At 35.0% G+C, this 26,279-nt stretch overlaps 1 protein-coding gene across 4 annotated transcripts in view; it reads left to right on the top strand.

The window, feature by feature from the left end:
• Dync2h1 (dynein cytoplasmic 2 heavy chain 1) overlaps positions 1-26,279 on the top strand; it is a 381,051-nt gene that overhangs the window by 348,126 nt on the left and 6,646 nt on the right. For all 4 annotated transcript variants that reach the window (XM_058586626.1, XM_046466604.2, XM_046466597.2 and 1 more), the window contains 3 exons: positions 1,438-1,547; positions 2,692-2,773; positions 22,411-22,527. In XM_058586626.1, the coding sequence (XP_058442609.1) occupies positions 1,438-1,547; positions 2,692-2,773; positions 22,411-22,527 (309 nt within the window). The remainder of the gene's footprint in view (positions 1-1,437; positions 1,548-2,691; positions 2,774-22,410; positions 22,528-26,279) is intronic.

Below are 26,279 nucleotides of genomic sequence, written 5' to 3'. Positions count from 1 at the left end.
GAAATATTTTGGTTTTAAAATAATATAATAGGGTTACGTAAGCATAATTTGTTGGCTATGTTTAATGAAAATTATGTGATAGGGAATAAAATGTATATAATTTAAAATTTTATAATTAAAAATATTTTGTGAAATGTAAAGGATAACATCTGAGAGAAAGAATGATACTTTGTTAAGGAGATCTCAATTTAAGATCTTTTCTACATGAAGAAATCAATAATGTTATCCATTGGCAAGAAGGACATAGGAACATGTTTGCTACAGGATTTGAGTATTTGTCAAGTGCTTTAAGATATTAATGCAAACACAACAGTATTACAGATTTTAATTTCTTCTGTTTTGATCCTAGCTGAGAGATGTAAATTCTTAGGTTGAGAATAAGCTACAGACACATCCTTTCTAAAACAGGAATAAAGAGTTTTTTCTAGATGGCTTATAAATCATGCAAAATGAATTATTTGGTAAATGAGATATTTTGAATTTTTTTTAATAGCTGAAATTATTATAGTACTATCTCTGTAGACCAGCCAAAATAATAGACTGATTCAGAAGGCAGTATGCTTTCTATTAAGGCACCTTAGGACCTGCAGGAAATAATGTCAAGACACAAATCACTTAATCACTAATTTATTTCCTGGCTCCAACACCTACTAACAAACCTTGGACAAGACCTTTAACCTCACTATGCCTCTTAATTCTTCCTTTGTAAAGAGGGTTTACTAACTTACAGGTTTGTGGTAAGCATAAAATTGGTTAATACATGAAAAGCATGTAAATATTGTAGAATACTATAATGTTTTTGTCGTTTGTTCCAAGTCATAATTTAAAAAATATTTGTCAAACATACTTTATGCTGATGTGTACCATTGCAGATACAGTGTAGAATGTTTTATAAAATGGCAGGTAAGTAGAAGAGACTACTTTAAAATACCTGTTGAAAAAGAATTACATTACCCTCCACTTTAATGCTTGATTCAAAAGGTTACAAATTTATTATCAAATCTAGATCTGGAACTGCAACCCTAATTCAGTTTGTAATGTCAAGACATGAAGATCCTGAGGACTCTTACTAGACCCGAATGCTCAGTATCTCCTAAGCCTACTCAGAAATGAGTCATCAGTATAAGTCACGGTCCAAACTGAAATACATATAATTTCACATATGTAAATATAAAACTGCTACATATAAAATTAATTTTCACATTTAGAGACATTTTGAGATTTTTACTAGCAAAAGGCTTTACAAGGACAGATATTATATCAAATTACTATGTTAGGCTTATAATATTAAAATCCTAGTTTTTTTCTGCACACTATTTCAGAGCATTTGGAAACTACATGGCTGTCTCATTGAAAATGATTTATGCATAATTCTTTAACTGATTTTTAAGAGCATATGTGTATATTTATATATTTATTTCCACCCTTCTCCTCTAGAACTGGGTGGATAAAGCTGAAAAACAGATTCTTCTTTCTGACACACTCGATCTATCAGAACTCTTCCATCCAGACACATTTCTTAATGCTCTTCGCCAAGAAACTGCAAGGTAATTAAAACTAAAATGCTTTACCTATTTGTTTCTGAGGGTAATTAGATTTTGCTTTAGTCACTTCTAATCACATTGCCTTGATTATTGAGAAATGAATTTATTGTTGAAACCCAGATATTTGTTATTCCCTAATACTTTATTTTTTAAAAAACAGTTAACTTGTTAAGTTTAAAAAAACTAATGCTTTTAATTATGTATTTACTAGAATTGAAAAGATGAAATTTAAAAATTTAGTCATTTATCTAGACTTGTTTTGTCCAATATGAAGCTATTTAAATTTTACATTTCACATGTCACATGGAAATTTTAAAAAGTTAAAGATAAGACTAAAAATTCATTTTCTTTCACATTAGCTATGTTCAAAGTGCTTGATAACTAACTTGCTACCATTTTGGACTGCATGAAAACATTTTATCTTTATAGAAAATTCTACTGAACAGCACTGACTAGGCTTAATGGTGGAAAAAAGGACATTATAGTGAAGATCAAGTTCATTTCTATACCAGATGAAATAGTACCAAAAATAGACAGTACCAAAATGTATATTTAATAAATTTATTTGCTTAATTACTCAGATTTCAGTTTATACCATCTCAAGATCTATAAATATCAATATTTTAATTTTGCTAATAAATGTTTATTGAACACGTATTTTAGGCCATAGTTCAAATGGAGGGTGTAAAATGAAATGCCATGTACTTAAGGAATTCATAACCCTAAAGAAAGACCGATATATAAACAGTTAAATTTTAAAACATGGTGTAAAATCTAAGATATTGTGCATAATAGATCTTAATTTGAACGTTATAAATATATCAGTTTAAAATAATAAGACTATCTTCTCTTACTTATTAATTCCTGAGGATTTGGGAACAGGAGTTGGTTCTAGTGATTGAACCTAAGGGCTCACAGATGCTAAATACAGGAGTTGGTTCTAGTGATTGAACCTAGGGACTCATGCATGCTAAACACTGTAGTACACCCCAATTCCCCTAATAATTGTGACTTCGTGTGTGTGTGTGTGTGTATGTGTGTGGTTCTGGGGATTGGACCCAGGGCCTTGTGCATGAGAGTCAAGCACTCTACCAACTAAGCTATATCCTCAGCCCTAATTGTGACTTTTGATGCTTTACTTTTATAGGGCAATGGGTCATTCTGTGGATAGCCTTAAATTTGTAGCTTCATGGAAAGGTCGACTTCAAGAAGCAAAGCTGCAAATTAAGGTATTAATTTTAGCTCTTTTGTTTGAGATGAGATTATGAAATTTCTATCTCAAAGCCATCTATTTTTATAGTTGTAATATCAGCAAAGTTAGATTGTGTTACCTATGTAAAATAATCAAAATTACAATTTAACAAAAAATAGCTTATAATACAAAATACAAAAAAAATACTTGTATGTGATTGAAAATATACATCTAAATCATAACCACATAATTTGAGAAAAGGAAAATTGCATTAAAGAACTGACTTGTGAAAAGGTTAATTGTGTTCGTATCTAGAGTCTACTTTAAAAATTCCTAACTTTACTCTGTAGCGGCCCCACCATGGGAAGGTTTCCATCTGGTCTTTGCAGACAAAACTCCAGCTGACAGTACTTCCCATCTCATCCTACCTCATACTTGGGAGAAGAGAAACTGAGAATTGAATTATTTGAACTAGCTTTAAAATCTTGGGCCACTATAACTGGCAGCTTGGTGAGCAACACACAAAGAGGAACCCTCAGCTCTTGCTCTTGTGTTCAGTACATAGCTCAAGAAGAAATGGAAAAAAAGACAATTGGACATAGGCAGTGACCATATATTCTCACTGACTATTTTGACCAACTTAGTAGAAACAATTCTGTAATTTTGTGTGTGTATATTTTTATATATTTCTTTTTTTCTTTGTTTGTGTATATATTTTTTCTTTTTGTCTCATTAAAAAAAATTAATTATAGTTATTTTTTTCCTTGCCTTGTCTTTTAAGGGTTAGGGTTTCTTATTAGTATATTACAATTTTGTTTTATATTGTTTTTCATTTGTTGGTTTCTCTTTTCTTCTGCTAAATCCAAATTCTGTTCTATCTTCCACTCTCTCTTTGTTATTTCTATTTTTTCTCCTCTTCCCTTGTAACCTTTACTTCCTACATCTCTTCTTCAGTCTGTTCACTTTTTGAAATTGTAGACTCTTTTCTACCTTCCTATCACATTTTCTTTTCTATTAACTGTATTCTTACCATCATTTAGCACTAATTGGTTTATATAATGCCTGCCCCCACCGTTAATGCTGTTGCAATTATTACTGCTGTGCATTCCATAGTTTACACCTGTTGTGTGATTTAATGCCAGATATAAATACATGTTTATTTATTGTTTTTGCTGTTGGCAATTGCTAACCCTACCATTTCTATTTTCTGTGGCAATTAACATTGTAGATGTTATAATAGAAATCAAATCTAGCTTAATACTGTATTTTGTTTGCATTGGTTTTTGCTCATTTGTTTTCCCCTATTTTGTGAGGTGCTGGGAACCCTACAAGGGCACTACAAATCCACAGGGTAGAAACTCTGGTGCTGAACTGAACGTAACCAAAAGATGGCATGCCTTGCCCCCCACACAAATTAATGACAGTCAGTCTTCAGCTATACTTTAATACAAAGGAAGGTCAAAAACCCTAACTAATGATCAGGCCCCAGGTAGAAACAGCTAGGGATGGGTCCCCAGGTGCAACCTATGGACTTCAATTGCTATAGAAAAAAAACAGAAAAATAATTCAAAAGCTATCAACACTATACCTATGAGGGGGGATCTCAATCCAGATCTCTCTAGGACACTTTGGCAAGTGAAGACTGGGCCCCAAAAAGATCCACACATAAAGAGTGGAAGAGAAATCCCAACAGATGCATAAAACCCAACACATGAATACAAGAAATATGAAAAAGCAAGCTAACACACCACCTCCTAAAGGCAATAATTCACCAGCAATATGACCTTCAAAATATTGATGAAATATCAGATAAGGATTTCAGAAGAATCATTATAAAAATGATCAATGAATTCCCAAAGAACATGGGAAAACAACTGAATGAATTAAGGAAGTCACCATAGACTATGAATGAGAAATTCAATAATGAGATAGAAATTTTGAAATCTTGGAAATTAAAGACACCATAAATCAAATACAATGTTCAGTTGAAAATCTCTTTAATAGAACAGATCATGAAGACAGAATATTAGAGCCAGAAGACAAAGTGGCCAGCTTTGAACATTTAGAGAGTATTAAAGAAAATAAGTAACAATGATCAGAATATACAAGAACTCTGGGACAACGTGAAGAGACAAATTTATGAAGCATTGGAATTGAGGAGGACTGTGAGATGTGGGCTAATGGAATGGATAAACTCTTAAGCCTTCAGAATGAGATGGACATCCAGATATAAGAAGCATGCAGAACCCAAAAAGACAAGATCCAAACAGAACCTCTCCATGACACATTATAATTTAAAATGCCCAACATACAAAACAAGGATGAAATTTTTAAAGCCTTAAGAGAAAAACATCAGATTACATTTAGAGGTGAGCCAATCATAATCACTTCTGATTTCTCAGCACAAACTCTGCAAGCCAGGAGTGTTTGGAACAATGTGTTCCAAGTCCTGAAAGAAAATAACTGTCAACCAAAACTGCAATATCTAACCAAAACTGCTCTCATACCTGGCAAAGCAGATTTCACATCAAAAGTGATCAGACAAAACAAAGGTAACAATCTAAGAAGATAAAGCAATAAATATTTATGCCCCAAACATGGGTACAACTAATAACATTCAAAATTGAAGATGAAATTAAAAAACCAAGACAAGCAGAAACTAAAAGAATTCATAAGTACTAAACTGGCACTAGAGAAGTTTCTTAAAGAAATACTGCACATAAAAAATAAATAAATAAACCTCAGAGTTCACAAAGGGACAAATCTCATTTGAAGAGTAGTTAAAGCTGAATGAGAAATAGGATCAAATTAAACACAATAAATAAATCAAAATGGCAGGAATTAATATACATCTCTATAATAAAACAGTGTAAATGGTTTCAACTCTCTAATTAAAAGAAGTAGGGTGGCAGAATTAATAAAAAGAAAAAAAAATAAGACCCAACTAACTATGTTGTTTGTAAGAGATGTACCTTACAGGATAGACAACCACAGGCTGAAAGTGAAAGGATAGAAGTTGATAAACCATGGGAATAGAGCCTGAAAACAAGCAGGAGGAGCTGCTCTCATATCTGGTAAAGCAGATTTCACACCAAAATGATCAGACAAAGAAAAGGGAACAATCCAACAAGAAGATAAACCAATATATACTTATGCCCCAAACGAGGGTGCTGCTAATTACATAAAAGAGACACTACTCAAGTTGAAGCCTTAGATAAACCCCAGTACAATAATACTGGATGATTTCATCACACCATCACGTCACATCATTAGATACGTCATCTATACTTAAACTCATTAAAGACTCTTTGGACTTGAAAAATATTATAAATCAAGTGGACCTAATGGATATCTATAGAATATTTCATCTCTCAACAACTGAATATGGTTTCTTCTCAGCAGCTCATGGAACTTTCTCCTAAATAGGCCAAATTATAGGCCAAATTGTAGGCCACAAAGAAACTCTTAGCAAATACAAAAACATATGTGTATGTGTATAAAATTCCTTGCATCTTATCAAATCATAATGACATGAAATTATAAATCAACATGACAAAATCCTATAGACACTATAGGAAAACATGGAGATTGAACAGTATTCTTTTGAATGATAAATGAGTAATAGAAGAAATCAGGGTGCAATTTAAAAGTTCTTAGACTCAAATAAGAATAGTGATACAACATTCCAGAACCTGTGGGACATAATGAAGGCAGTTCTAAGAGAAATTTATAGCTATGAAGTGCCTACATAAGAAAGATCTCAGGGTTGGGATTGTGGCTCAGTGGTAGAGCGCTCGCCTAGCACAAGTGGGATCTAGGTTTGATCCTCATCACCACATTAAAAAATAATAATAATAATTTGTTATTATTTGGTGTCCATCTACACCAAAAAATAAGTATTAAAAAAAAAACAGAAAAATCTCAAACAACCAAATGTTGCATCTCAAGGCCCTTGAAAAACAAACCAATTCCAAAACTGTAAAAGGAAGGAAATAATTAGAGCTGAAAGCAATCAACTTGAGAATAAAAAAAAAATACAAAGGATTGATGAAACAAAGAGTTGGTTCTTTAAAAAGATAAACAAGAAAAATAAGCCCTTAGCCAAACTATTACCAGACTTCTCAGAAATCCAGCTCATTGGGGACTAATTTTGAAAACTGCCAAAACTGAATCAAAGAACTTAGAAACTTAAACAAACCAATAATGTGGAAGGCTTTTTAATACTGCTTGAATATCATTACAACAAAGAAAAGCCCAGGACCATATGGATTCTGGCTGAATTCTACCAAATCTTTAAAGAAGAACTAATGCCAATACTCCTCAGATTATTTCATGAAATAGAAAGGAATAATGGGACACTTCCAAATTATTTCTACAAAGCCAGTATCATACTCATACCAAAACCAGATAAGGATTCAACAAGTAAAGAAAACTATAGACCAATATCCCTAATGAACCTACTTGCAAAAATGCATAATGAAATATTAGCAAATCATGCTCAACAACATATTAAGATTATACACCATGACCAAGTTGGTTTCATTCCAGGGATGAATGAATCGTTTAATATATGCAAATCAATAAATGTAATTCATCACATAAACAAGGACACTTAGTAATCTTGATAGATGCAGAAAAGGCCTTCAACAAAATTCAGCACCCATTCATGATAAAAACACTGAAGAAACTAAGGATAGAGGGAACTTGCCTCAACATCTTAAAGTCTCTTTATGAACAACCCAAAGCCCACCTCATAGTATATGAAGAAAAACTGAAGGCATTTCCTTTAAAATCTTGGACAAGACAAGGATGTCTATTCTTAACACTTCTATTTAATATAGTGCTAAAAATTCTAGCCAGAGTGATTAGGCAAGAGAAGAAAATAATAGGAGTAAGATAGGAAAGGAAGAAGTCAAATTATCACTGTTTACAGATACTATCCTATACCTAGAAGATAAAAAAATACTCCATCAAAAGACTGCTAGAGTTAACAAACAAATTTGGAAAAGTAGCAGGTTACAAAATCAATATACAAAAATCATAATAAGACCAACTGGTATATGATTTCATTTACATAAAATGCTCAGAATAGAGAAATCTATATGGACAGAAAGTAGGCTAGTGGTTGCCAAGGGTAGGAGGAAAGAAGTTAGTGGGGTGAGAACTTTAGGGTATGAAGTTTCTTTTGGGGTAATGAAAGTGTTCTAAAACTGAGAACAATGATGTATACTAGAACCCATTTAATATTTTTAAAAGTTTTGGATCATAAGAATTATATGGCAATAAAGATGTCATAAAATGTTTATTTTGAAAAAAATGACAGTTCCTTATGACCCAAAGGAGAAGCTTCAATAGTTATATGGGAAAAGCTGGATAGGTTGCTTAAAATATGTGATACATTGACATTTTAAAGATATAAACTAGCTAAATTATTGCAGTCATTTTTATTTTTCCTGATTGAATTGTATTAGAAATCACATTATCTTTTTTTCTCATTTAAAAATCATGACCTTTTACTGTTTGTCACTGGTTTCAAATCTGCAAGTATCAGTGAAGTCATATTTTCTCACTTTTATCATTTATTGAAGTATGAATAAGTCTTGGTGTGTGCTAGCATTAAAATATCACCTACTTTTTTTTAACTGGTTAACAATTTTGTTTAATTGTTGATATTTATAATAAATGTAGAAATTTAACTCAGTCACAAGACTTAAGTTTTCTATGTGAGTATGTTTATCTAAATACTATATTTAGAACAATCTATTTAAAATTGTATATTACTTAATAAATATTTTTTGTTTTAATTTTACCTTACTTCAAGTTATATATAATTTACTTCTCCAAGTTATATAATGAAGTATTGTCTTTTGACATTCTTATGCTTTCATTTTTAAAAACATAAATATATTTAAATTTCACAAATGTCTAAAAATTTGGTAGATTTATGGTTTTTAAGTAAAATAAAGCTTAAATTTTAGGTTTATTTTTAAAGTATATAAAAGTCAATATTGGAATACAGAAGTGTTCTTAAAAATGGAGCAATTTTTATAATGTTTTTATTCAATGGATATGTATTGAGACACAGTAAACTCAAAATGTAATATTAAACTATAACTTACACTGTGAAGATAGTTTCAATTTGTCTTTAATCAATTGGTAAAGTTAGAATAGACCATTCTGTTATGAGAATTATAGTAATATTTTTTTGTACCTCATTCATTCCTTCAGTTATTCATTCAACAAATATACATATTTTTTTAATTTTTTTATTGTTGGTTGTTCAAAACATTACATAGTTCTTGATATATCATATTTCACACTTTGATTCAAGTAGGTTATGAACTCCCATTTTTACCCCGTATACAGATTGCAGAATCACATCAGTTACACATCCATTGATTTACATATTGCCATACCAGTGTCTGTTGTATTCTGCTGCCTTTCCTATGGCATTAGAGCAGATTATGCTAAGTGAAGCTAGCCAATCCCTAAAAAACAAATGCCAAATGTTTTCTTTGATATAAGGAGAGTAACTAAGAACAGAGTTGGGAGGAAGAGCATGAGAAGAAGATTAACATTAAACTGGGATGAGAGGTGGGAGGGAAAGGGAGAGAGAAGGGAAATTGCATGGAAATGGAAGGAGACCCTCAGGGTTATACAAAATTACATACAAGAGGAAGTGAGGGGAAAGGGGAAAATAATACAAGGGGGAGAAATGAATGACAGTAGATGGGGTAGAGAGAGAAGAGGGGAGGGGAGGGGGGATAGTAGAGGAAATATACATATTTTAGAATACACTGTGAGCTATGCATCAGAAATAGATGGTGATAAAAAGACATTCCTTAAGCTTATTTTCTATTGGGGAAGCCTATTGGAAAAGACTGATATTAAAAATTATTATACTAAATAGGTAATTATAATTAGCTATCATAACTATAATAATGGAGAAATAACATCAACATGGGAACATATCTCAGTGTATAGGAATCAAAAATACATATTCTGTAAGGAAGTAATGTTTGAAATGATATCTGTAGAAGAAGCCAGGAAATGTTGATAAGAAAGAAGTGTTCACATATTCCTCAACAACACTCCTAAAGGGCAAGAAGTAAAATCAAGAATTGATAAATGGGATGATATCAAACTAAAAAGCTTCTTCACAGCAAAGGAAACAATCAAGAATATTAACAGATAGCCTACAGAATGTGAAGAAATCTTTGCTACTTGCACCTCAGGTAAAGCATTAATCTCCAAGTATATAAAGAACTCAGAAAACACCAAAAAAAATTAATAATAATAACCCAATCAATAAATGGGCAAAGGAACTGAACAGACATTTCACAGAAGAAGAAATAGGTCAACAAATACATGAAAAATGTTCAGCATCTCTTGCAATTAGAGAAATGCAAATTAAAGTTACACTGAAATTTCATCCTACTCCAGTCAGAATGGCAATTATCAAGAATAACAATGAATGTTGGCAAGGATGTGCAGAAAAATGTACACTCATATAGTGCTGGTAGAACTGCAATTTGATGCAGCCACTCTGGAGAGCAGTATGGATAGTCTTCAGAAAACTTGGAATGGAAACTAGCATTTGACCCAGTTTTCCCACTCCTTGGCATATACCCAAAGGACTTAAAAATAGCATACTATAGTGACACAGCCATATCAATGTTTATAGCAGTTCAATTCCCAATAGTTAAGCTATGGAACCAACCTAGGTGCCCTTCAATAGAAGAATGGATAAAGAAAATGTAGCATTTATACACAATGAAATACTAACTGAGGCATAAAGAAGAGTGAAATTATGGCATTTGCTGCTAAACTGGATGGAACTGGAGAATATTATGCTAACTGAAATAAGCCAGTCCCCCCCCCAAAAAAAAACAAAGACCAAATATTCTCTGATATGTGGATGCTAACTCACAATAAAGGGGGAGGGGGAATAATAGAAATTCATTATATTAGACAAAGGAAAGTGAAGGAAAAAGAGGGAGGATTGGAATAGGAAAGACAGTAGAATGAATTGGACATAACTTTCCTATGCTCATATTTGAATACACGACTAGTGTGACTCCATGTATATATGGTACATTTTACTGTCATGTATAACTAAAAGGAACAAAAAAAATAAAGAAGTATTCAGAGCAGAAGGAATATATGTGGAAGTGTAGAGGTGACAGATCATGTGCATTCAAGACCCCAGTTGAAACCAAGAAGGATTAGAGTACACTGTAGAGAAGAGGAAAACTGACACTAGAAAGTTAGGTGGTGTCAAGGCTTAAGTTATTTTTCAAAATTACCCTAAGGACAGGAGAAAAAGGTACCAAAGGATTTTAAAATGCAAAGAATGCATGATCAGATTTTTTTTTAAAGATTGATTTACCACACAGAATACATCAAGATTGAATCATGAAGAAATAAGAAGCCTGAACAGAGCAATAACAGGTAATAAAAACTTAAATTAGTAATAAAAAACTTCCCATGTAAAAGCCCAGGACCAAAAGGCTTTGCCGCTGAATATTTTAAAAACTAGTACCAATTCTCAAGTTACTCCAAACAATGGAAAAAGAAAACATTCTTCTAAACACATTCTATGAGACCAATATTACCCTGATACTAAAATCAGAGGAGAACACACTAAAAGGGGGAGGGGGCAATATTTTTGGATGAACTGATGCAAAAGAATTCCTCACAAAAATACTAGTAAATTGAGTTTTATAACACATGAAATGATTTTAAAGATTATACAGAGCAATCAGGAAGACAAAGAAATCCAAACAGCTTCCAAAATGGAAGAGGGATCCAAATTGTCTCTTTATAGATGACATGATCTTCTAGAGAGAATGCCCAAAACTTTATCAAAAAAATTAAAATAAATGAATCCAGCAGATTTTCAGGATACAAATCAGCATATGAAAATCATAGTTTTGCTCTATGAAATAGAAGAAAATAATCCCATTTGTGATATCTATAAAAAAATAACTAAGAATAAATTTAGCCAAAGAGGTGAAAGATCTCTTTAATGAAAATTATAAAACATTGAATAAAAAAAATGGGAAAACATCTCATATTCATGGATTAGAAGAATATTGTTAAAATGTCCATACTACCCAAAATGACTTAGGCATAGAATTTTTATAGGCATTACATTGAATCCTGTATTTACCAGATTTTTTATATATGTGGAATCTCACACACACGCGTGCGCGCACGCGCGCACACACACACACACACACACACATATCTTGAGCAAAAAGAACAAAGCACAAGGCATTATACTACCTGACTTAAAAATATACTACAAAATAGCATGGTATTATCATAAAATCATAGGTACAGAATGAAGAAAGCATAAGTAAACTCAAGTGTAACCAACTAGTTTTCAACAAAGATACTAAGAAAATACGTTGAGAAAAGGATAGTCATTTCAATAAGTGGTGCTGAGAAAATTAGGTATTCAAAAGTGAAAGAATGAAACTAGATTCCAGTTACAAAATGGATTAAAGAATTAAATGTAAGATCTGAAACAATGAAAGAACTAGAAGAAAACATAATGGAAAATAGATTTTGGATAAAGCACAGGAAATTAAGGCAAAAATAGATAAATGGGATTACATTAAATGGAAAAGCTTCTGCACAGCCAAGGAAACAATTAACAGAGTGAAAAGGCAACCTAAAGAATGGCAGAAAACATTTGCAAATTACACACCAGACAAGTCCTTGATATCTAGAATACATAAGGAACTCCAAAAACTCTATAGCAAAATAAATAAAGATAAAATTTTCTCCACAAAAGACGTACAAACAGCCAATTGATTTATTTAAAAATGCTCAACATCACTAATCATCAGAGAAATGAGAATCAAAATCACAATGAGGTATTACCTTACCTAGTAAGAATTTCCATTATGCAAAATATTAAAGATAATAAGTGCTGGCAAGGATATGGAGAAAGGAGTGCTTGAACATTTATTGGTGGAAATATAAATTAGTACAGTCATGGTTCTACAAAATATTAGAAATAGATTGATACATCAATCCCACTACTAGGTATATAGCCAAAGGAAATGAAATTTATATGTCAAAACAAAACACACCCATGTTTAATTTACAACACTATTTCCAATAGACAAAAAATGAAATCAACCTAAGTATCCATCAATCAATGGATAAAGAAAATATGGTACATATAGACAATGGAACACTAATCCTGTCATTTGTGACAACATGGATGGAAATGGAGATCATTATGTTAAGTGAAGGAAACCAGTCACAGAAAGACAGTTTTTGCATCATCTCTCTCAATATGGAGTCTAAACAAGTTGATCTCAAAGAAGTGGTAGTTACCAGAGTCTGGGGAGAATAAGTGGGAGGGAGGAATGGGGGAAGGTTGATCAGTGAATGTTATATTACAACTAAATAGGCGTTCTGTTGTATTATCACACAGTAGGGTAACTATAGACAAACAATAACCTACTATAGTTCAAAAAGCTAGATTTTGAAATGTTTTTACCATAAAGAAATGATAAATGTTTGAGATAAATATGTTTAACCTGACTTAAACACTACACAATGTATATATCTAGTGAAATATCACCTGCTACTCCATTAATATGTACAATTTGTTTTATATACTAATTCAAACTTTAATTTAAAAATAATTTTTTAAAGATTTATTTAAGTGTAATGAAAGGTAGACTGAAGTTAAGAGTTAAGTCAAAGAAATTAGTAAACCTTTTAGTAATTAGGGCCAAAACAGATAGCTTCCAGAATGGGGCAGTTATAGAGGGTGTGGAAAGAAAAGGACAGATTCAGAAAGTAATTCTTGGAAGTGGCAGGACTTGATAATTGGTGGCATGTGGAAAGTTACTGAGAATGAGCCAAACATATCTCCCCAGTGTTTAATTAGGCAACTACGATCCTCAGTACTACCAATTATGATATGAAATCCTAGGGAATAGTGTTTCTCCTCAAATCAGAAGAGGAAATTTATGAGTTTATCTCAGTATATGTATATGACATAATCAAGTTGTAACTTAGCAAATTTTTATACTGACTATTGAAATTTAAAACTTGGTGAAATTTCTAGAAGAGGTCTTAGAAGAATTACCTTACCAGGAGATTAGAAGAACTCTTTAAACTTTAACTTGCATTTTTTAAGGCCAAAATATTTCATAAACTTTAATATTGTCTGTGTATTACATCAGTGGTATAATACAATATTGAACTTAAATATTACATAATTCTGATTTTTAACTCCAGCTCTTTAAAAAAGTTGCTTTTTCAATGCAATCTTACTATAAAACTAATGAAATGGTTATTTAAAACTATTAAGACGGGGAGGGAAGATGGCGGCGAGGGGAGTGCATTGCCCCTGTGTGCCGGGTCACTGTGTGGGACAATGACGAGTCAGGACGGCTAAAGGCTATCTTGTTAGGAATTTCCAGCAATAGTGGGGTGCTCTGGAACCTGGAGGAAGGATTTCCATCGCATGAGGATCGGCTACGGGGGCTCAAACACGAGAGATTTGTCGCACGGAGGGTCACACTGCTTATTCAGCAAATCGCCCCGCGGTAGAGTCTGCAGCACACGCTGGGAAACGAGGAGATAGCGACGCAGGGATACAGCGCTGCAGTTTCTGCCAGCTGTGCAAGCACTATACTCAGTGCTGAATTCTGGGTTCGAGAGGGGGGAAGGAAGTGGTCCAATTCGGTTCTCCACACCGGTCAGACCACAGAGGAGGCCAGCGGCCACCATCTTGGAGAGCTGACGTCACCATCCCTGTTTTCGACTGATCGCAGCTCATTCAGCCATAGAACAGGTAATTTCAGGCTGCCATTCGCCTGCGGCTTGCAGACAAATTACTCAGGCTCAGTGCTAAATAACCCGCAGAAACTGCTTCTTGGAGCCTGCTCTTATCAGAGCATACACCGAGCACGGAGCGGCCGAGTTCCCCCTCCCGGAACTGCTCTGGCCCAGGGCTAAGGAGCCCGTGGAAACTGCTTCTTGGTCCGGGTCCTGCTAAGTACTGTGGAGGTAAATACCAACCGAGCCTTCGTGGGCAGTGGCAACAGGACTGAGACGGGGCCCTGTGAGGGCAGGTCAGGACTCACCCGTTGCTTTGGTCACCCGGCAAAGGGAACGAAATGCTGCCATTCGCATAGGATACCAACATGGCAGAGATCTGATGTCATCAGAAAGCGGCGGAGGAGAGAACTTCATCAATACCAGCGGCGACAGAAACAGTTGGTCTCCTGGTAGGGAGGGTGAGTCACAGACACCCGAGTCTCTCTCGCTTTGTCGTCGAGCCAGAGGGGAGGAGCTGGGCCGCCGCCCGCGCCCGGAGCAGGCCCAGCGGCTCGCCGGCGTGGTGGTCGCATGACTCCAATTGGAGAGGGGGTGGAGCAGAGCCGCCACCCGCGCCCACAAGGTGGGCAGACCTGCGACCAAACGGAAGAACAGGCCCAGTGGTCCGCGGGTGTGGTAGGAGGGGCAGGGCAGAGCCGCCGCCCGTGCCTGCAAGGTAAGCAGACCTGCGACAGACCGGCGGATCAGGCCCAGCGGCCTGCCAGCGTGGTACACACGTTACCCCAACTGGAGTAGGGGCAGAGCAGAGCCTTCGCCCGCGCCCGGATCAGGCCCAGCGGCCCGCTGGTGTGGTGGTCACGTGACCCCAATTGGAGTGGGGGCGGAGCGGAACTGCCACCCGTGCCCGCAGGGTGGGCAGACCTGCGACCAACCTGCAGATCAGGCCCAGCGGGCTGCCGGCGTGGTACACACATCACCCCAATTGGAGTAGGGGCAGAGCAGAGCCGCCGCCCGCGCCCGGAACAGGCCCAGTGACCTGCCGGCGTGGTAGTCACGACACCCCAATTGGAGTAAGGGCAGAGCAGAGCCGCCTCCCGTGCCCGGAATAAGCCCAGCGACCCGCCAGCGTGGTAGACACATCACCCCAATTGGAGTAAGGGCAGAGCAGAGCCGCCGCCCGCACCTGCAAGATAGGCAGACCACCGCCAGACCGTGCAAGGGAGACTTTTCAACTATACAAGAGCAATATAAATATATAGGGGGAAAATTTTTCAAAAACACAACAGTTTCACCAAGCAGAAAGAAACGCAAGCAGTATGAAAAGACAAGGAAAGAAAGGACCACAAGCAATGCAGGTCAACTCAACTTTAGAAGAGGTAACAGCTGCAGCAGATGGAATGTCAGATAAAGAATTCAGGATATACATGCTTCAGATGATCTGGAGTATCAAGGAAGACATTAGACAGCAAAATCAGACAATGAAAGATCACTTCGACAATGAATTACACAAACAAATCCAGGAAGCAAAAGATCAACTATACAGGGAGATAGAGGTTATAAAAAACAAACAAACAGAAATCCTAGAAATGCAGGAAGCAATAAACCAACTTAAAACTCAATTGAGAATACTACCAGCAGAGTAGAACACTTAGAAGATAGAACATCAGACAATGAAGACAAAGCATTTCAACTTGAAAAGAACATAGACAGCTCAGCAAGACTGTTAAGAAACCATGAGCAGAACATCCAAGAAATATGGGATAACATAAAGAGACCAAACTTAAGAGTCATTGGGATACAGGAAGGTATAGACGTCCAAACCAAAGGAATGAGCAATCTATTCAATGAAATAATACGAGAAAACTTCCCAGACTTGAAGAATGAGACAGAATCCCAAATCCTAGAAGCCTACAGGACGCCGAATGTGCAAAATCATAAGAGATCCACACCTAGACACATTATAATGAAGATGCCCAACATACAGAATAAGGAGAGAATTTTAAAAGCTACAAGAGAAAGGAAGCAGATTACATTTAGGGGTAAGCCAATCAGGATAACAGCTGATCTTTCAACACAGACTCTGAAAGCTAGAAGATTCTGGAATAACATATTTCAAACACTGAAAGAAAATGGGTTCCAACCAAGAATTGTGTATCCAGCGAAATTAAGCTTCAGGATGGAAGATGAAATTAAAACCTTCCACGATAAACAAAAGTTAAAAGAATTTGCAGCTAGAAAACCATCTCTTCAAAACATCCTCGGCAAAACATTACAGGAAGAGGAAATGGAAAATAACAATGAAAACCAACAGTGGGAGGTAGGACAGTAAAGGGGGGGGGGAATAATCAAAGAGGAAAACAAACCATGTTTAGTAACAGAAATAAATATGGCTGGAAGAACAACCCAAATCTCAATAATAACCCTAAATGTTAATGGCTTAAACTCACCAATTAAGAGACACAGGCTAGTAGAATGGATCACAAAACAAGACCCAACAATATGCTGCCTACAGGAGTCGCATTTGATAGGAAAAGACATACATAGGCTGAAGGTGAAAGGTTGGGAATAATCATATCACTCATATGGACTTCGGAAACAAGCAGGAGTGTCCATACTCATATCAAATAAAATAGATTTCAAGCCCAAGTTAATCAAAAGGGATAAAGAGGGACACTACATACTGCTTAAGGGAACCATACACCAACAAGACATAACAATCATAAATGTATATGCCCCAAACAATGGTGCAGCTATGTTCATCAAACAAACTCTTCTCAAGTTCAAGAGTCTAATAGACCACCATACAATAATCATGGGAGACTTCAACACACCTCTCTCGCCACTGGACAGATCTTCCAAACAAAAGTTGAATAAGGAAACTATAGAACTCAATAACACAATTAATAACCTAGACTTAATTGACATATATAAAATATACCACCCAACATCAAGCAGTTACACTTTTTTCTCAGCAGCACATGGATCCTTCTCAAAAATAGATCATATATTATGTCACAGGGCAACTCTTAGACAATATAAAGGAGTAGAGATAATACCATGCATCTTATCTGATCATAATGGAATGAAATTGAAAATCAACGATAAAAGAAGGAAGGAAAAACCATACATCACTTGGAGAATGAACAATAGGTTACTGAATGATCAATGGGTTATAGAAAACATCAAGGAGGAAATTTAAAAATTCTTAGAGATAAATGAAAACACAGACACAACATATCAGAATCTATGGGATACATTGAAAGCAGTTCTAAGAGGAAAATTCATTGCTTGGAGTTCATTCCTTAAAAAAAGAAAAAACCAACAAATAAATGATCTCATACTTCATCTCAAAATTCTTGAAAAAGAAGAGCAAAACAACAGCAAAAGAAGTAGAAGGCAAGAAATAATTAAAATCAGAGCTGAAATTAATGAAATTGAAACAAAAGAAACAATTGAAAAAATTGACAAAACTAAAACTTGGTTCTTTGAAAAAATAAATAAAATCGACAGACCCTTAGCCATGCTAGCGAAGAGGAGAGAGAACTCAAATTACTAGCATACGAGATGAAAAAGGCAATATCACAACAGACACTTCAGAAATACAGAAGATAATCAAAAATTATTTTGAATCCTTATACTCCAATAAATTAGAAGATAGTGAAGGCATTGATAAATTTCTTAAGTCATATGATCTGCCCAGATTGAGTCAGGAGGATATAGACAACCTAAACAGACCAATATCAATTGAGGAAATAGAAGAAACCATCAAAAGACTACCAACTAAGAAAAGCCCAGGACCAGATGAGTATACAGCAGAGTTTTACAAAACCTTTAAAGAGGAACTAATACCAATACTTTTCAAGCTACTTCAGGAAATAGAAAAAGAGGGAGAACTTCCAAATTCATTCTACGAGGCCAACATCACCCTGATACCTAAACCAGACAAAGACACTTCAAAGAAAGAAAACTACGGACCAATATCTCTAATGAACCTAGATGCAAAAATCCTCAATTAAATTCTGGCGAATCGGATACAAAAACATATCAAAAAAATTGTGCACCATGATCAAGTAGGATTCATCCCTGGGATGCAAGGATGGTTCAATATACGGAAATCAATAAATGTTATTCACCACATCAATAGACTTAAAAATAAGAACCATATGATCATCTCGATAGATGCGGAAAAAGCATTCGACAAAGTACAGCATCCCTTTATGTTCAAAACTCTAGAAAAACTAGGGATAACAGGAACATACCTCAATATTGTAAAAGCAATCTATGCTAAGCCTCAGGCTAGCATCATTCTGAATGGAGAAAAATTGAAGGCATTCCCTCTAAAATCTGGAACAAGACAGGGATGCCCTCTCTCACCACTTCTGTTCAACATAGTTCTCGAAACACTGGCCAGAGCAATTAGACAGACGAAAGAAATTAAAGGCATCAAAATAGGAAAAGAAGAACTTAAATTATCACTATTTGCAGATGACATGATTCTATACCTAGCAGACCCAAAAGGGTCTACAAAGAAACTATTAGAGCTAATAAATGAATTCAGCAAAGTGGCAGGATATAAAATCAACACGCATAAATCAGCGACAAATCCTCTGAAATGGAAATGAGGACAACCACTCCATTCACAATATCTTAAAAAAAATAAAATAAAATACTTGGGAATCAAGCTAACAAAAGAGGTGAAAGACTTATACAATGAAAACTACAGAACCCTAAAGAGAGAAATAGAAGAAGATCTTAGAAGATGGAAAAATATACCCTGTTCATGGATAGGCAGAACTAACATCATCAAAATGGCGATATTACCAAAAGTTCTCTATAGGTTTAATGCAATGCCAATCAAAATCCCAATGGCTTTTCTTGTAGAAATAGAGAAAGCAATCATGAAATTCATATGGAAAAACAAAAGACCCAGAATAGCAAAAACAATGCTAAGCAGGAAGTGTGAATCAGGCGGTATAGCGATACCAGACTTCAAACTATACTACAGAGCAATAGTAACAAAAACAGCATGGTACTGGTACCAAAACAGGCGGGTGGACCAATGGTACAGAATAGAGGACACAGAAACCAATCCACAAAACTACAACTATCTTATATTTGATAAAGGGGCTAAAAGCATGCAATGGAGAAAGGATAGCATCTTCAACAGATGGTGCTGGGAAAACTGGAAATCCATATGCAACAAAATGAAACTGAATCCCCTTCTCTCGCCATGCACAAAAGTTAATTCAAAATGGATCAAGGAGCTTGATATCAAATCAGAGACACTGCATCTGATAGAAGAAAAAGTTGGCTCTGATCTACATACTGTGGGGTCGGGCTCCAAATTCCTCAATAGGACACCCATAGCACAAAAGTTAATAACTAGAATCAACAAATGGGACTTATTCAAACTAAAAAGTTTTTTCTCAGCAAAAGAAACAATAAGAGAGGTAAATAGGGAGCCTACATCCTGGGAACAAATCTTTACTCCTCACACTTCAGATAGAGCCCTAATATCTAGAGTATACAAAGAACTCAAAAAATTAGACAATAAGATAACAAACAACCCAATCAACAAATGGGCCAAGGACCTGAACAGACACTTCTCAGAGGAGGACATACAATCAATCAACAAGTACATGAAAAAATGCTCACCATCTCTAGCAGTCAGAGAAATGCAAATCAAAACCACCCTAAGATACCATCTCACTCCAGTAAGATTGGCAGCCATTATGAAGTCAAACAACAACAAGTGCTGGCGAGGATGTGGGGAAAAGGGTACACTTGTACATTGCTGGTGGGACTGCAAATTGGTGCAGCCAATTTGGAAAGCAGTATGGAGATTTCTTGGAAAGCTGGGAATGGAGCCACCATTTGACCCAGCTATTCCCTTTCTTGGTCTATTCCCTAAAGACCTAAAAAGAGCATGCTACAGGGACACTGCTACATCGATGTTCATAGCAGCACAATTCACAATAGCAAGACTGTGGAACCAACCTAGATGCCCTTCAATAGACGAATGGATAAAAAAAATGTGGCATTTATACACAATGGAGTATTACTCTGCATTAAAAAATGACAAAATCATAGAATTTGCAGGGAAATGGATGGCATTAGAGCAGATTATGCTAAGTGAAGCTAGCCAATCCCTAAAAAACAAATGCCAAATGTCTTCTTTGATATAAGGAGAGTAACTAAGAACAGAGTAGGGACGAAGAGCATGAGAAGAAGATCAACATTAAACAGGGATGAGAGGTGGGAGGGAAAGGGAGAGAGAAGGGAAATTGCATGGAAATGGAAGGAGACCCTCAGGGTTATACAAAATTACATACAAGAGGAAGTGAGGGGAAAGGGAAAAATAATACAAGGGGGAGAAATGAATGACAGTAGATGGGGTAGAGAGAGAAGAGGGGAGGGGAGGGGGGATAGTAGAGGATTGGAAAGGCAGCAGAACACAACAGACACTAGTATGGCAATATGTAAATCAGTGGATGTGTAACTGATGTGATTCTGCAATCTGTATATGGGGTAAAAATGGGAGTTCATAACCCACTTGAATCAAAATGTGAAATATGATATATCAAGAACTATGTAATGTTTTGAACAACCAACAATAAAAAATTTATTTTTTATTTATTTATTTATGTTATTTTAGTAAAAAATTTAAAAAAATAAAACTATTAAGACACAATCTCCTAGAACATCCTAGTACCCAAACCATTTCCTAAGTTCAATATGGCCAAAAATGATCCTAACTCTTCCAACTATGTTCCTTTGACCTTGAACTACAGAGTTCTTTCATTTACAGATGCTTCTCAATTTGTGATGGGGTTATGTTCCAATAAAACCCCATTACAAGTTGAAAATATTGTTAAAGACATTTAAGATGCCTAATCTACTGAACTAAATAGTGCAGCAACACAGTACTGTAGCATATCAGTTATTTATTATTGTGATCCTGTGGGCTGACTGGGAGTTTCAGTTTCCAAGAGGGTCTCTTAATACACATATTGCCACACTTAAGAAAAATCAAAATTCAAGATATGGTTTCTTCTGAATGTAAGGTCAAAAGGTTATGATTTAATTCATCATAAGTTGAAGATCAGCTAGCATATGTTAAAACTTGAAGGTACTATATAATATTTATAAGATTTCTTATATTTTGTACCAAGTATAAACTATAGGAATATAGATTGGCATGAAAGCAAAATGTTGGAAGAGCTATGAAAGCAAAAATACATTGCCATTAGTGTAGGTTAACAGTAGAGAAATTAAAATAATGAGCACTAAGAAATATGAAATTAATATTACCTAGGGAACTATATTTTCATTTTCAGAATTTCTTCAGTTGTTACCAAAGTTACTTTAGAGTGAGATATTAATTTTTTTTATTCCTTCAACTCTATAAAACATGTTAAAGTTTTTTTTCATTTAAACTGTTGAACTTTGTTCTACTCTGTAAAAGATGATGCTATAATTCCAAGCAGGAAACACATGTTTGCTCTCTAATTAATGCATTTCTTTCCCCTTCTGGGAGAAATAATGACTTTTTTGACTTTTTCCATTATATTTCTATTAAATCTAATGCCAGGGCACCTGGGTTACATAACTGATGGCATTTGTGTGTTTTCCTAAATTATTTGCTAAAAATGAGAATTCAGTCTAAAGTTCACAGTGAACACTTCTCCAGATCTTATATTTTTTATTCTCCAATAAAATGCCATGATCTGTTTTCATAGTATTTAGAATACATAGCCACAATGGAAAGTGTTATCTTTGTTCTTATGGTATAATATCTTAACTCCTGACATTTCAGGATTTAATATATATATTTTAATGACTTGTACATTTCCATGGCAGATCAATGGCTTATTACTGGAAGGATGCAGTTTTGATGGAAATCGGCTTTCTGAAAACCAGCATGATTCTCCCAGTGTATCATCAGTTCTCCCTTGTTTTATGGGCTGGATTCCACAGGTAATAATTTTTAAAGGAATAATTTTTTATTTCATCAATTAATTCTTAGATTTTTATCTTTTCAATAAGATTATCGGCTATGTACTTCTATTTTATTTCTAATCTCACTTGCATTTGAACAAATTTGTAGTCAAAACATTTTATCCTTTATAAAAGATGCACAGAATGTGCACCAGTTAGGTTTGGAAAGAACAATATATTCCTTTTATGTTCATCAAGAAATGATCATAAAAGGAACATATCATATGTGTTAAGTGTTTCATGTACTTTATATACTCTTCAAATCAATTGTGCAAGGCAGATACTGTGCCCATTTTCCAATGAATAAATGTGTGCCCATGAAGGTTAGAGAACTTACTGCAGTTGGGCATACCAAAAGTGACCAAATCAATGTGTTAATACACACCTGGTACTATCACACCATGACCTTATATTGCTGATAGGTAGATGGAAAATAAAACCTTCAGTTATTGGAAGAATTTTCAACAATGGTATCAGGATGCAAGCATGCCTTTAAAATAGAATATAGTTGTAGATGAAGAATCCAAGTATGAACATATGTGAACAAACTATAATCCTGTACCTAAATAGTAATAAAACTATTTCATGTATTGCTCACTATATGAAATATTAATTTTCTCATTGGGGAATAATGCATCAACTTTTCTATTATAGGTCTCAAGAATCAAAAATATCTGAATATTTTTTGGAAAAAAAAACCTATACCTGTAGTAATAATTTAGTCATCATACTCAAGAGCCAGAATAGAATCCTCTGACCTAAAAGAGCATACATTATTGTATGACCTCCTATTTTTTCCCATCTCATATTCATTTTACGTAATATGAAATTAACTGTCAGATGAAAAGAGGTTGAAAGAATTTTTTTCAATCTTTCTATTAATTCCTAATGAGAAATTCTTACCAAAAAGTTGATAAATTAAAGATTATGCATTTTTTAAAAAATCTTAGATGTGTTTACCAAATGGAAAGTTATATGCAAAAGTTAAGGTTAGAATTTGTCAAGGGTTTAAACTACATCATGTAAAGTTGTGTATGACCTAGGTGAATTCTAATGAATACAATTATGTGAAATACTTACTCTTTGCCAAATAAAATGCACATAATGACTTTGATGAGGTCATAAACAAATTAGACAAGTGTTAACTGATTCACTGAAGAGGAACCCCAGCAATAAAAATAGAGCATGAAGAGTGACTAGAATAAACATAGTAGAAAATGACCTGGAGCAATACCCACATGATTGACCATAAAGTAAAGAAAGGCAAAGCAGGAAGCCAAAGCCAGCCTATTACTGGGTTGTATAAAAAGCCCTGTGACTCTACAAGACTAGGAGTTGATACCTTTGTAACATTTTACTTCAGGTTTCATATCTACGCAGTTATATTTTTCATCCTTTAAAAGAATCAGTGTTATAATGAAAAACTAAAAATATGAAAAATAGCTATTTCATGTAAAAAAAGGTAAAATGAATTGAGTAATCTATGAAGAGCAGGTAATATGAAATTTTTTTTAAAGGGAGAGAGAGGGAGAGAGAGGGGGAGAGAGAGAGAATTTTTTTAATATTTATTTATATATTTATATATTTTATATATATATATTTTTTAATATTTATTTTTTAGTATTTGGCGGACTAATACCACATCTTTGTATGTGGTGCTGAGGATCGAACCCGGGCCGCACGCATGCCAGGCGAGCGCGCTACCGCTTGAGCCACATCCCTAGCCCAGTAGTATGAATTTTTTCATGGCATTTCGTGAAAGGATTTATTGATTCTTCCCCACTTTCCTCTCCACTCCCTTCCTTTACCACTGTAGAGACCCCCTCTTTGCACACAGCCTATGGCTTTCAGACTCTCAATTAAGGAGGATATGGGACATATTTATTGCTAATTGTTCCTGAGCAAAAAAACCTCACCTCTACTATCTGTGAGCAAATGAGGGAAAGTCAAATGACCTTGTGACTTGAAGTATGGTTAATGAAAGTTCAAGGACAAATTCAAAAAGTGGGTAAGGTTGTTTAGATAGAACAGGCAACAGATGTAAAGGTGTAGAGGTAGAAAATAAATTAGGTTATTCTTGGAAACACAGGTATAGTACATTTGGAGTATATGTTCATTTGGAAGGCTGGTAGGGGTTGTGGTCAGATAGGAAGGCCAAGACCAAGTGTGATAAGCTGAGTAGCTGTGCCCAGGAGTTTAGACTACCTTGTGGTCAGTACAAAATTTTTAAGAATTAGAATAAGAGCATGATAAGATTAAATTTCTAGTTTTGGAAAATCAGTCTACAATTGAGTGAGTGGATACAGATTGGCACAGGGTGAAATACAAATATATTTGTCTCTTATATCAATCCTATAAGTTTTGTAGAGCAGGTTCTGTTTTGTTTTGATGAAGAAACTGAAAAATTAGGTAAATGACTTTTTATGTCATAATTTGAGTAATAATCAGCATTTCTTTGTACTGATTGTGTACCAAGCATTGTGTGAACTGTTTACAAGATATTTAAACCTTGCAAAATTTTTTTTATTGGTTGTTCAAAACATTACAAAGCTCTTGACATATTTCATACATTAAAGATTCAAGTTGATTATGAACTCCCAATTTTACCCCAAATACAGATTGCAGAATCACATCGGTTACACATCCACTGATTTTACATATTGCCATACTAGTGTCTGTTGTATTCTGCTACCTTTCCTATCCTCTACTATCCCCCCTCCCCTCCCCTCCCATCTTCTCTCTCTACCCCATCTACTGTAATTCATTTCTCTCCTTGTTTATTTTCCCATTCCCCTCTTATATGTAATTTTGTATAACAATGAGGGTCTCCCTCCATTACCATGCAATTTCCCTTTTCTCTCCCTTTCCCTCCCACCTCATGTATCTGTTTAATGTTAATCTTTTCTTCCTGCTCTTCCTCCCTGCTCTGTTCTTAGTTGCTCTCATTATATCAAAGAAGACATTTGGTATTTGTTTTTTAGGGATTGGCTAGCTTCACTAAGCATAATCTGCTCTAGTGCCATCCATTTCCCTGCAAATTCCATGATTTTGTCATTTTTTTAGTGCTGCGTAACACTCCATGGTGTATAAATGCCACATTTTTTTTATCCATTCATCTATTGAAGGGCATCTGGGTTGGTTCCACAGACTAGCAATTGTGAATTGTGCTGCTATGAACATCGATGTAGCAGTATCCCTGTAGTACGCTCTTTTAAGGTCTTCAGGGAATAGTCCGAAAAGGGCAATAGCTGGGTCAAATGGTGTAAACCTTGCAAAAATTTTTGAAATAAAGATTATCATATCCTTTGGGGGAAAAAAACAGGTTTATAAGATTATATAAATGGCCCAAAGATCAAATGATTAGTAGATAAGCAACTGAAATTCAAATCCAGGTCTGTCTTTCATAAACTTTTGGCCTAATACAGAACCATAATAAGAGTTTAAACCAGGGCTTGGAAAACTATAGCCCAAGGAACCAAATCTGGTTTTTGCTGCCTGGTTTTGAATAACCCATGAATATTTAATGTTTTTTACATTTTTAAAAAGTTAGAAAACTCAGAAGAATAGCATTTAATGACATGTTAAATTTCCATGAAATTTAAATTTCAGTGCCCATAAATAGTTTTATTTGGAAAGTAACCATGCCCATTTGTGGACATATTGTCTACGGCTGCTTTGAGGCCATAACAGCAAATTTGTGTTGCTGCATCAAAGACAAGGCAGCCCATAAA

The sequence above is a fragment of the Marmota monax genome, unplaced genomic scaffold, assembly GCF_021218885.2.
Source record: "Marmota monax isolate L192 unplaced genomic scaffold, Marmota_monax_Labrador192_F-V1.1 WCK01_AAM20220418_F8-fsc00045, whole genome shotgun sequence".
Lineage (NCBI taxonomy): Eukaryota > Metazoa > Chordata > Mammalia > Rodentia > Sciuridae > Marmota > Marmota monax.
This window is presented reverse-complemented; position numbering and strand designations above follow the sequence as displayed.